The sequence below is a fragment of the Calonectris borealis genome, chromosome 19 (assembly GCF_964195595.1).
Source record: "Calonectris borealis chromosome 19, bCalBor7.hap1.2, whole genome shotgun sequence".
NCBI lineage: Eukaryota > Metazoa > Chordata > Aves > Procellariiformes > Procellariidae > Calonectris > Calonectris borealis.
The window spans coordinates 4,783,962-4,797,374 of NC_134330.1; the positions used below are offsets into that span (position 1 = coordinate 4,783,962).

The 13,413-nt window shown below is 38.2% G+C and overlaps 1 protein-coding gene across 1 annotated transcript in view; it reads right to left on the minus strand.

Annotated features, from left to right (window-relative positions):
* The window catches only part of TRPV3 (transient receptor potential cation channel subfamily V member 3), a 31,697-nt gene that overhangs the window by 8,961 nt on the left and 9,323 nt on the right, over positions 1-13,413 (minus strand). The window contains exons 2-6 of the mRNA XM_075168567.1: positions 7,095-7,217; positions 3,695-3,799; positions 1,978-2,064; positions 1,068-1,225; positions 217-393 (exon numbers count right to left, since the gene is read on the minus strand). Coding sequence (XP_075024668.1) covers positions 217-393; positions 1,068-1,225; positions 1,978-2,064; positions 3,695-3,799; positions 7,095-7,213 — 646 coding nt within the window. The 5' untranslated portion in view covers positions 7,214-7,217. The remainder of the gene's footprint in view (positions 1-216; positions 394-1,067; positions 1,226-1,977; positions 2,065-3,694; positions 3,800-7,094; positions 7,218-13,413) is intronic.

The window sequence follows — 13,413 nt, forward strand, 5'->3', positions numbered from 1 at the left end:
AGCATTGAATCTCTTGAGCACATTATGAAATGTTAATGATGTTTTTCTTGAGCACATTATGAAATGTTAATGATGTTTCACAATGGATAGCACCAGTGATAATTAATAAAAGTTGTTTTAGGAATTTAAACCATCATTAGAATGTCTGAAGAAAACATTACTTTTATGGATGGTATATTTAACCATATACCTGAAATTGGTATCAGATGGCAATACCTTTATATGCCTCTTCTGTGTATGCTGCATTGATAAGTCTCTCCAAAATACCATTTTCTTCTGCAAAGGATAGTAGGGTATTCACTATCACATTTGTGTTTTGGTTGATGTTCAGCAGAGCTTTCATCAGACAAGTTTTGCCAGTATCTGAAGCTGTGAATTTTTTCATCAGATAATCTACAAGAGTGAATTTGGAGATTAGATCATCATTATTTAAAGTGGATGGAAAATAATTCTAAGCTTTTGTTTATTAGGGGTAGAACCTGAGGGATATATATGAACATAAATTATTTGGCAAACAATTACTCCATCCTACTCACTTTGTATTTGAGCTATGTATACTTGGTGAGACGATGCATGCAGAGATGTGGTACTAATTAATAAGGTAGCCAATGCACTTGGTTTCTCTTTCGGACATCCCACTGCCATGGTAGTTCCAGACAGACCCAGAACCCTTTTCTAATTTCTCTGCCCATCCCACCATGCTGCACAGGCCACAAGCCCTGTCTATACTGCAATCTGACTGCAGTTTGAAGAGAGACATCAGCTTTCAGTCTCGTGCTGCAGAAGGCTAGCTTAGGTATGGCTATGGGAACACGGTGCAGATAGACCCTCCGTGTATCATACGTAGAAGACAAATACTCTCCAGTGTTGTCTCAGAGGCAGCAAGGAGGTGGCTGATTGAATACCTTAAGCTTTCATTTAGAAATAGGAAATATGACATTACATTGCAAACAAGTGGCTGCAAATTCACAGGCAGTAGCTGTTGCACAGAGGTATTTCCCAGTTTTAGACTACACATATGCTGCCAGAGAGCTAATGATCTTCCTTCAAGCAACTCCACAGCTTACCTGGCACAGTCATGTTTGTACACGCATTTGATCGTTCCTTCAGCTCTGCAAGCAGACATTGCAATTCTTCGATATTCCCCTCAGATACTGCCCGAAATATGTATTTTTTCAACTTCTTCCGAGCACTGGTCTGCTCAGGTCCTTGTGATATGTTAGCACTGAATTATAAGAAATAATAATGAAATCACTGATCCAATGTACTGTGTTTTATTTTATTTTCTACATAAAAGGAAAAAGAAATACAATTACTTGCCCCAGACTACATATGCTTGCCCTGCTTCCATACATATCTTGGCATGGATCTCAAAATATTTCTGCAGATTGCTTATTTGCAGATAAATGGCTATTGATAGGGTTTTTATAATAAAAATATACATTTTCCAAGTGATTTTTGTTTTGCATTTTTCCCAGTTTATCCATTCTTCTAAAACAAAGGCTAAGAAATACTTCTCTGATCTGTCCGCAACTCGCTGACTTCAGTGCCTGAAGTTCCCTGATGCTGCACTCTAGCTGCGCCCATCCTACTCAGAGCAGAAGATAATTTTTAACCTCGCATCTTCTTACACAGCTTTCCTCATCATACGTTATTCTGGAATAAGAATGATTTCATATTTCCCTCCCCAATCATAAATACTCCTAACTGATGCCTAGTTGTGCATGGTGTATAGGTCCTGTGTTGTCATCTAGGAAACAGACATTATACATGAAGAATCCTCACGCTAAATATGAGACTTGAGAAAAGCAGAGGTTAGAGATTTTTATTTCAAATTTTAATTATTGAAGAATCAGAAATGCATGCACTCATATGAACTGATTTCTAAAACATGGCAGGCAAAATAGGTAATATCTACCCTATCATAGACTTAATCCATTGAAAATGTATTAAGAAATACTTCATGTCTCCACTCACCAACAACTGTCTACATTAGGGCTATATTCAGTCGCATCATCCTGAAGAGACTGTGGGGAATCCATATCTTCTCCATTTCCAGATGCACTACAGAAAACAGAAAAGCATAAGTGTAAGTCAGGAAGATTCTGGAAGACATTTTAGCAAATTGCACGAAGAGTCAGTCAATACTAGGAAGCAGTATCTACAGTAGAGCTGAAATTAGTCTAATTTGACATTGTGCTTTTTAATTCTATCATTTTATCTCCCCTGTGAATTTTAAAGTGAGTGGTAAAAATGAAGAGACCCACAGGATTTTATTATGTTTTAAAAAATCATTAGGAAAACAACCTGTTTTGTGTTTTACTATGTTATTTCATTACAGATCCTGAAACTGTGGGAAGTTTTTTCATTTTTTTTAATGTTCACTGCTTTTTATGCATCGTGCTTGAAGCTTACATTCTTCCTTTTCACATGCTTAATTTGTCATCTGCCACAAAACAAGTGCTAAATCAGTAACAGTACATGGGTTGCAAGCACACAATGAAAGTGATTTACCTAAAGATTTACTACACAGTACACTGTAGGCAATTCAAGAGCATTTTGCAGCTGACTTGAATGGAAGCTTCAGCTAAAAGAAATTGAGGACTGGGCCCTGAATACATATTTAGGTAATCAATTTAAAGGATTTAAATGGCATTGGTATTTTGTAATTGCTGTACATCATTTCCAGACATTCCTAAAAGCAGATCTGACTTAAAAATTCATTTATTATAATTTTTGTTACTTTTTATTCTCTATAAGGTATTCAGATTTGATGAACTACCTGAGGTTAATAACTTAGGGAGCATGAACTATTAGTTATTGACAAAACAGATGTATGGACCGTAATGCAAGGATTGGGCATTGCTCCGCAGATATTCCCTTCCCTTTGAAATAAAGCTGGTAGCTCAGAGTCCATTCTTATTCAGTCCATCACTTCTCTGCAGAAAAGTGTGAGGAATCTGGTGACAAAGCGTATGTGTGTGTCTTGCGCACGTCTGTCCCTGAATGAGAGGGAGAAATTTGGATACCTCTCCTCTGAAACCAAAATAAGACTGTCAGCTAATTCCAAAAAGCTGACCACACATCCATCAGACACAAAAACATTTGGCCATTCTGGGCTTATGCTAGATTTGATGCATATTTCCCTTATTCATAATTATTGGCTGTTAGTACCCCACACATTTTTAAAAATTAAGTGCATTCTTCCCAGTCATAATTTTTCTCTATTCATTCAGCGTAAGTGGCTGCCTTTAAATATTTCAGACTCAGCATCCTCATGTTGTTTGACTGTTAACGAGCAATAAGGGGAAGATGTCAGCACACAGCTGGGAATAGGGTTTGCTAAATCAAGCTGTGGTCCTCACACAGTAGAAAATACACAAATGGGTGTGTGGAGTTTGTCCTAACATATCACAAATAAGAAGCTAAGATAAAAAAAGACAGTACTGATTTTAATTTTTTTCAAATCTAAGGCCTGTTTTATTTAGTATAAATGAGAGCAGTAGATAAACTCAAAGATAAGTCATCTAGCAACAACTAACCTCCAGTGGAGTTCTGTCTTTGAAGTGGCCAAAAGCTAAGAAAAGCCATGTGAAATTTTAGCTCTGAAGTCTAAGGAGAAATAAGGAGTAGTTGCTGAAAAGAAAATAGATGTATCTGCAGTATGACTATTGCATATGCATCTATAACTTACCATGGACGAATATTTGAATCCATTGGTTTTGAAAACACAGGGGGAGACGTATTATTTGGAGTTGCATTGCTTTCAAAACCATCAATCTCCAGAAAAAAGTGTGAACTGTTGAACAGAATGCATTTAAAAAACATTAGTAAAAAAAGCAAGCTCAACCATAAAATAAGCAAAGCACTACACATATGTACCTAGGACAAGGTTGACAGTTTATATTTTCTGGCATTAAACATAATAGGATGCTGGAACAGAGGCTTATCTACTTTCCCCAACCTCCAACACTGTGCCCAGCACTTTCATGCTGGCAGATGGGCAAAAGATCCCGAGATTTTTAGGACACATGGCATCAGATCCTGACATGTCTAAGCAGCTACCCCAGCAGCCTAAAAACAGCCTTACATCCAACTTCTGTGCAAATAGCTAAATGCAACACCAGACATTCACTGAACAGCCATACATGTATGCATACACACACACACACATGCTTTTTAATCTGCTGCATTCTAGTCCCTATTTCTCCAGCCGGGAGCCATCAAGGATGGTTCATTTCAAACCCACCAGCAGTGATAATCATTAAGTCAGAAAGTTTGAAAGGTCACATGTTAAATGACATCAGGCATTTCCACCATCCAGGACTGAATGTGTAATCTTGACAGTCAGTGCATGACATTTAACTATTTCTTTTCCCTATTTATAGGGAAAAGAAATGAAATTTGAAACAACACAGAAAAGGGAACATGAGAAGAATAGGAAGATTTCACCCTTTAAAATCCTGCAGAGTTGAGAGTCAAAAATCAATGGCTTGGTATTACTAGATCTCATTAAAACATTGCTACATTTCACCAAAGACACAGGAATTTCAGTGGTGGATGTAGCGACTCCACATGGCCTATTGTTCAGAAACTGTCTTACATTTCTAAAATGATCCAGTAGTCATCTGGATCATGTTTCTAATTCAACTAATATTTATTGGTTTAGTCCATATGACACTTATTCTTTCTTTTGACAGCATCTCCCCGAAGAATCCTGTTGAATTAAAGTATACATACTGATGTTAAAATGCAGTATGTTATTAGGACACTACTGAACAACCTGTTGATATCTGCTAAAAATAGCATGATCTAATGGCCCCAGTTAATCTCATTTTCCAATGGCTTAGTAATCCAAGTGTTAATTCCCTCTATGTGGTTGTTTAAACATATATGACCTTTTAACATTTGAGATGTACCTGTGAATGTGTTCTAAGCAGGCAGCAAGTAAAATGCCACTTCTTGTTAGCAGGACAGTGTCCCTGAAATTACTTAGGCAAGGGATGCTTTTCAGAGTACAGGAAAAACCTAGACAGAAACAGGACCATTGCCATCACTTCTACCACGCTCGCCAGATTCACGGCTGCTGTAAATCACTGTTGTTTCACTGGGGTCTGGGCTTGGCAAAGAGGCTAAGAAGCAGTGCGAAAAACATGGGTTCATCCTGCTTTTTTGCATTCCCTGACTATGATGTGCAGGAGCTGTCTCAACAAGCATACAGCTGTTGGAAGTCACAGTGAACCTGCAGAAAGCCAGAAGTGCCACATTCTAGGCTTTGCTGTACCATATCACCTGCCCTTGGCTCAGCAAGAGTGTGTTCATGCTGAAGGTTTTGGCATCCAATAGATGTACAGCAGCTATGAAGTGGGCCCTGTTTTGGAGGCTGACATACCTAACCTATTCTGGCATGTGGGTTATCTGGGGATACCAGAGAGGGGAAAAAAAAAAAAACCAAAAGCCATCATGCAAGGCAGGCAGACAATTGCCAACAAATACCCAAGTGCTTACGTGGCCACGGTGCGCACACTCAAGAACACTGCCCACGAGCATAATCAGTCTCTGACAACATCGGCAGAACTCCTCCCAGGCTGCCTGTCGGTTTTCCTGTGCTTAATTATATACTGTTAGTCCACCCAAGTACCAGGACCTTCAAGAAGGGGAAGTCATTGTCTTTTCAGAAAGTGCCTATTGCCAATACATTTTGTTAAGTGAGAAATGCCACCCATGAAGGAGCACTAGCTGCTTAATGGCACAGTAGAAGGAAGCGTTTTGAACCAACAGATGTACAGCAGCGTAGAAACATATAATTAATAGAACATGTTAAACCTCTGCATTAAAATTCACGTGATCTTCGTTCCTTATATTAAAGGAATGTCGTCAGCCACGCCCTGAGCTCTTGGTTGAGAGGTGGGAAAAACCCCAAGGTTACTGTTACTGATGCCACAAAACTGAATGGGAGATATGAGCTTAAGTAATTATGGGGTAGTGTTTGCCAGTATTTGTAATAACAACACAATCTTTCATGGAATCGCCCCCTTTTTGAAGTACTAGGTGTATTGTGAGCTGTTCAGACACCTCACCTGCCCCTTATACAACCAAAGAGCTTCTCTTTTTGAATTTAATGACAGAAAGACAAATTGGGCCACCCAGACAGTGGGTCTCAAATAACTAATGACACCATATCTGTGGAAAGTGATTCCTCTGATTATTAAGAATTATAAATGTCAGAACAGCCACAATTGCCTAGGCCTTCAGAGTTTCAAAAATTGCTGTAATAGCTAGTCATTAGCCACAGAGTGAAAAGTTTATGAATGAAAATTCATCCTCACTCTACAGTAACTTAGTTGACTTCAATAGCATAGTATCAGGGATGAATTACTGCTTATATTTCCCCATTCATATTAAATACAAATCCTTAATCCTCATATTAATTCTGTAGCATAAATTGTGAAAATTAATATTTTATTTTATAAACTAAAATAATGAAGGTCTTGTTAATTCGAATAATGAAAAATAGAGTGAATTCAGGTTTCTGTTTGTGATGGGATTTTTGAAATCTCCTTTTCTCCCAGCCCTCATTTTTTAATTCACCTCTGCCACTCCATAATCTGTCACATTCCCATGTGAAGCTAAGTTTGAAATGCTCCTTTTTTCAGGCAGGCATCTCTTACATAAAACTGCTGTACCCTGCCATGTGATCTCTTTAAAAAGACCGCTACCTTCTCCTATTGAAACACTGACCATCATTAGACCACATTCTGGTAAGCTTATACAGGTATATGGAGTGGATGCAGAAAGCCCAGCTGATACGAGACACAAACTGAAAAGACTGGTGCATGAGTCTGACGACTCTAGGATAGGGGTTAAATATTTGTCCCACTGGGATAAACACATCATAGGTCTACCTGACCACGACACTCTTCCACTTCTAAACTGCATGAGCTATGTTTTTCTGAAGGCACCTTGTGTTCATCAGGTCTCTCTCATTCATATATGCAGCGTGAATAAAGATGTTAGTAATATTTCAGTGCAAATATCTACTAACGGAGATAAAACAGGGAGTTTTAGTGTTTTAGACTGAGCTAAAGTCCTACCTTTTCTTTGTGGGAGTACTTTCAGTCGGCTTTTTCTCTTGTTGGTTTGAAGGGGGAATACCAGACGGATTTGTTTTCTTGCCCATTAGTGGAATAATTTCGTTGTTATCTTTAATCATGTTTCTGCAGTAGATAGATTCACAGTTACTTAACTCCTGTTCATCTGAAGAAAGTATAGTGACTAAATTGCCTATTTACAGTCTTTTCACATGTAAGCACACAAATCTTGATATTTTTTCAAAGTTTTTCATTTTTCAGTTATCAAGCACATACACACCATTTTATGTATCAAGAGTGGAGGGTTATATTCATAACCCTCTAACCCATTCTAAGAAAAGTGTGATTAAAAGTGATACCATAAATCCAGGAGAACCATAAATTCAAGCATGTGCCTAAATTAAACTGAAGGGAGTCTGTCAATCACAATGACAGTATATGTTACTTAGAGGAACAAACAGCACAATGACTTTTCTAAGTAGCCCTAAAGTTTGTGCATATTTACAGTTAATCTAAGTAGTCTGCTCTTATCCAAGATAACTTCAGAAGAATGGTAAATTCCAGGAAGATCTGTGCAACGGATAAAATGTGTGAAGGAAGGTTTCAGACGAGAAGGGTAGCGAACGCAGAAAAAGCCCTGAAACTTTTCACTGCATTAGAATAGCAGAAGCAACAGACAAACTCTGAATACAATGCCCAGAGAGCTCAGCTAAACAATCAAGGACTTGGATCAAGGACTTTTGTGTCCTGGTGACACTTCTCAACATTTCTTCAGGGAAAAATAAAAAAATCATGCCTTTACTGGATGGGAACAAGCACCACCACATGACACAAAAGGATCTTGATGCATGTTATCTTCTTATAAACACCCACAACATGAATTCTGTAAGTAATAATGAATAACTATTTCTCAATATAATACTCAAGGGCATAATTTTAAATCACCAAGGATAACTGGAAAGCAAGAAGGTGAATTTAGGATACTTTAAAATTGACTGAATGTAAAGATAGTTAAGTTTTACAAGGTCATAGACCCATTCCCAAGGAAATCAGGGGAGTGCCCTCCATACCCAAGGACAAATGATAAAAATCACTTGCCTGCAAGTTTGAACAAAATTAACTACACATTTTTCCTCTCCTACTTCCACTTTCCTTAATGTGACAAGCGTACACACAAACTTTCTATTCCTGTCACAGTGTTGTCAATGTGCCTTAGCACTAGAATTTCTTCATTATGGGAATATCAAGATGAAGAAAGCAGATTGTGAAGCATGTTTGAAAAGACACGACACCTGGTATGAGAGAGGAGACAGGCATATCAAATACATTGATATTTGAATGAAAATCTATTAATGCATAAACAGCAAATGTTTAAGTATGGGAAATTTTCAATCCCAAGTACAGACAACTGAGAATTTACAAGGCCCAAGCACATGTAAGTGCAGCTGTAATTTCTTGTCACTAAATGAAACAGAGGAGAAATCTGAAATATTGGAAAGTACTTCTTACCTTGAAAATGTTGGCTTAAAAAACAAGCATGAAAATAAATTTTTATTGTGTTTTCTAGCATTGGCAGACATGTTCACTCTAGTGCAACTCAGAAATAGCCTAGTTTGGATGCACTTAAGAATTCATATCACAACTTTCATAGAAATAATTTATAAAGGGCAAATATGATTTACTTAGTACACTTGCATACAAAGTACACTGTAGCTTTCACTGCAGTAAGTGCACAGAAGAAATGAACTTGAATATTAAATATTCGATGTAGGAAAAAGGGTTCTGTCTATGCCTTTGAAAATGCAATTCATGTAGTCTTCAGACACATGTTGTATCAGTGAATACACTGATAAACATTTAATCTTAACACAGCTAAAACAAATGACTCTTGTCTTGCTCAGTTCATAAATAATTCTGCTATTTACTTCTTACCAAGTACTTTAAGAATACACAGCAGTTTATGAGCAAAGACATTTCCCATCCAGAGGAAGAAGCAAATGTGATACTTGACATAAATCAAAATATAAGGGGACTAGAACAAGATGGAGATGGGTGTTAAATAGCTTCACAAAAGAAGTGACTTTAAAAGAAGAGAATAGCTGGAAAAGGACTAATAGGTCAAAAAGTGTGTCAGCAAAAGGAGTTGCCAAGTTGAGAGGGGCACAGCTGGTAGGTGCGTGAAGTTGGAGGGGTCAGACAGAGTGGCAGGAAGAGCTGGCAATAATAAAGACCAAGGTTAAAATCCCTAAAGCACACAATGGACACAGGGAAGAGCCTCTCATTTGTGAGCAATGCTGGAGCTGCTCAGATATGGCAACACATTTCTGCGTGGGCCGTCTGCGGGGGGAGCAAGTCAAAGCCCCATCTGCAGCCAGTTTTCACCACAGAGATTTTAGCAATGACTTGAGAGCAGGCTACACCATTTAGAAGAGGTGAAAATAGTCAAAGATAGCATTGAAGTTGTATTGGATGATGAAGGACTACTGAACCATCAGTGATTTAAGGAAACAATTTGGGAAGGAAAAAGAGGAAAGATTCACTTTTGTATACATGGACTACAGCTTTCAAGAGCACGTAGAAGATTTGACTGTGTAGTCTCAGCTACAAAGACAATTTTAAATGAGATCTCAGAGTCTGCACAAGTAAATAACTGCAGGCACAATGGTAGAAATACCTTGCTACAGTGCTGAGGTAGCGTCTGTTTCTCATTTTTAATCATGATTAATTGCATGCTTAGATGAAAACTAAGCTAGGGCTTTTGACAATATGGCCTACGGAGCTCACTTCTTGTTTTAACTATATCCATGCAAATCTCATGGGAGCTAATGGCGCTTTTTTATGCTTATCAGCTTCTTTCCTTACTCTGACTTGTTAGTTTAATGACCAACTGCTTTCATCACCACCTTCCTGTGCACTATCATTTTCTGTAATCTATGACATATAGAGAAAAATAGTGCAACAGTCTGAAGAATGTCAAATCATAAGTAGTGTAGCTTACATAATCTGATATGGAGTGTCTTCTTTTGTTGTAACTATTTTCTACTCTCATTATCTAGTTAATTGTTACTTACAGGCCACCAGAGAAGTGGCTTATTTGAAGTGGGCAGTGAGACAAAAACACTGCGTTGATTTATAGTATTAAGAATTACTCTGAAGGGGATTCTGAGGACATTGAGGACTTAGTATCTCACCTCCAGTGTGCTGGGGATTTATGCCCTTTAAGAAAAGGGCATTTATTTGTAATGGTGAATGGGACTCTGCCACTCCTACAGTAAGTGGCACTTTACACACTATCACAGACTCATCTCTATCTGAGAACAAGAAAAATCATACATATATATCGCTATAGCTCAATAATGGTATAAACAAAGTGGCTAAAGAGAGAATCCTACAAATCAAAAGAAACACTCAGCTGTGATATCATGCGACAAAAGTCTTCTCTTCTTCCTTAGGGGCAGAGGAGTGGAAGTGACTACCAAGACCTGATTCATTTACAGGATCCTTCGAACATCCACAGCACAGACCATGACGCTTTCCAGCACCTACAACCTAATTCTTACTAGCTCATAAAAAAGAAATCCCCTCCCCGAGGGGAAAGATGATAAAACTTCATTTTGACTTTTGTGCATTATTTATGGTATATGAATCCTATCAGCAGAAAGGTACACTCGATAGAAAGAGCTTCATCTTTCTGTAAGATTTTCAAACTTTTGAGGGACATTTGTAGACATCAGGTGCTATCAAAAAGTAATTTTCGGTGAGAAATTTGTTCTTTCCTATGAAGGTTTTTCCTAACAGAAATTTTAAAAGACTCTGAAAAGCAATGTTTTCCCCTGAGGAAAATACTTTACAATTATTTACCTGCCTATCTCTGAATTAAATAAAAAGAACAAATTTTACCACAACAACTGAGTTGAAATAAAAATTATTCTACTAGGCTAGGTATTTTACTTTTGACAGTCACTACAGTAACTGAAACTTTCAGTGGAAGATGAAAATATTATTTAAATTTAGCTTGTATGATAGTGTATTTTGGATCCCCTTGGCACAGAAATTAGGAAGTGTAACAGCACATCAGGCTGACAAACACAAACAAAATTAGGTCTATCTTTCTTCACTTCTGAATGCCCAAGGAGTCAGCATGGCATGGCTCAGGCGAAAGACAGATTTATAAATTAGAAAAACAGAAACAAGCACAACAGAAAGGCATTCTCCAGCTGAAAGATAGGTTTAGTCTTTGTCTCTTGAAATTCACTCTCTACAAAAGCATCACACCTACACCGAACACCCACAGAAGCTCCCAGAGAACTTACCCTGCTTATGAAACTTGCATTTCGGTATAGACAAGGCGCCTCAGAATTGTACGAACAAAGTTCAAAGTAGGGGCCCGCTGACGCTGCGACAACATCCAAAGAAGCTAGTCTGCCAAATAAGTAAAACTATATTCAAGCTCAAAACTATCCTAAAAACACAAAACCACCCTTCTTCAATCATCCGGTTTGCTCAGCTGTTGGAAGGCACAGGTGAGGACAGAGCTGGAGTACTGCAGCCTTACAGGGTTTGCTACATCTGAAATTAGGGAAACTTGCTAGACAACAAACTCTACTTCATAGCTGCCAAAGTGGGATGACACACATACACGCAATAATTATATACTGAAATATTACTAAAGCTGAGTCGCTCACAGATGACTTAATGGCAGCAGTAGAATATCTAAAACGATCACTGCTCTGCAGTTTACATACTGTTTTCAAAAGAAAATGGTTATGCACATGCATTTGGGTTGTAAGTGACATCCCTTTATGTCATGCTTAGTTTATTATATATTATGGAACTATTCAGAAAGCACAAAGCAAAAATGAGAAAACAGTCATGCTAAGTGCTGCAGAAAGCAAAAATTTCTGCTATTACTTTGAAAAGTAGAAATGGCCTTAGAAAATCTTACACTTTCACAGTGATAATGTCCGTGAAAACACGGTGGGCATGTTTAGATCTTTCCCTATCTACAATAGTTTATGATGAAGGTGTACCCTTAGGGTCTGCACGAACACAAACAGGCATGTTTCGCATAAACATTACTGGTGTTACTTCTTGCTGTGCCAACTACAGGGTATGGCATTTTTCAGCTTTGCTAGTTTCGAGCTGTTGAGCAATGGTTAATGCAGACTTCTGTTTTGGGACATGCCAGAAGAGTGACCATAAGTTCTTCTGCTCTCCTTATAGAATCTTTCCATTATCACCAGAAATAGTACGTCTCTGCTGTGAGGCCTAAGAGATGTACTTACAGCTGCTGGTCTTTCCTTTACTTGATTAACAGATGGGCATTTAAGGGGAACTATGCAGGCCAGCAAAACAGAAATCTTTCTCCAGCTGTAGACAAGGGAAGAAAGAGTCAAGTTTGGGGTTTTTTTGATAGCAGGTAGATAGAAAATTTGGAAATAAAACCATGAAATATCTTAAGATACTAAGACCTAGAACCAGACATTTTAATCTGAAGAATATGGCTTTAAAATATATCTACAAACTGCAGGTAAACGCCTCCTGTTCATCAAGTAGATATCTTTAAAAACAGGACTGCTGGGTATTACATTTGCCTTAAATCTACTGCGTGAAATACCAGGAGCACTACACTGTTTTTGGTAATGAATCAGCTTCCCAGGAGCTGGTGAAACAGGCCGTGCCTAGGCCAGTTTGATTTAGCATTAGGAGGCCTTTGGTTGGATGTGCTGAGCGCACATCCAGCTTTGCCTGACACAAATTTATGATGATATATTCCAAACCCTGTACCAGGAAAGGTTGTTCACACCTTGACAAATGATGTGCCTAAGCTAATATGCTACAATCTAGAGTCAGCTGCTTTGATGGTCTCTTAGCTGCTGGTCTAACTACCTGGAATAAGGACTGAATACTAGCATTTAATCTTGCCTGGGAGAACATCAGCTTAGTTCTCAACACAAACAGCGAGAGGCTGTTTAATTGAAGTCATTCTGACGATGGAAATGTGAAAATAGGCAAAGTTAGATTAAATCTGGGTGAAGGTGCATTTGAGGGCTCTTGCTTTAACTCTCATATAAACCACAGTAAAAGACCACTTAAGAAAGTCTTTTGCTAAGGAAAGAAAATGAGTTTGGCAGCAAGCAGTACTTTGAACTCAGAAAGCAGCCATATCTGAAAGCACCCAGATCTGTGTGGTTTAGCAGAATATAGGACCTACCGGTGTGGTCTATTTATAATGCAGTGGCAGTTATCCAAAAAGAAAAACTGGGACAAGCTACAGCAAGAGAGTCAGAGCCCCGTTTCAAACCTGCCTATGAAAAGGTGT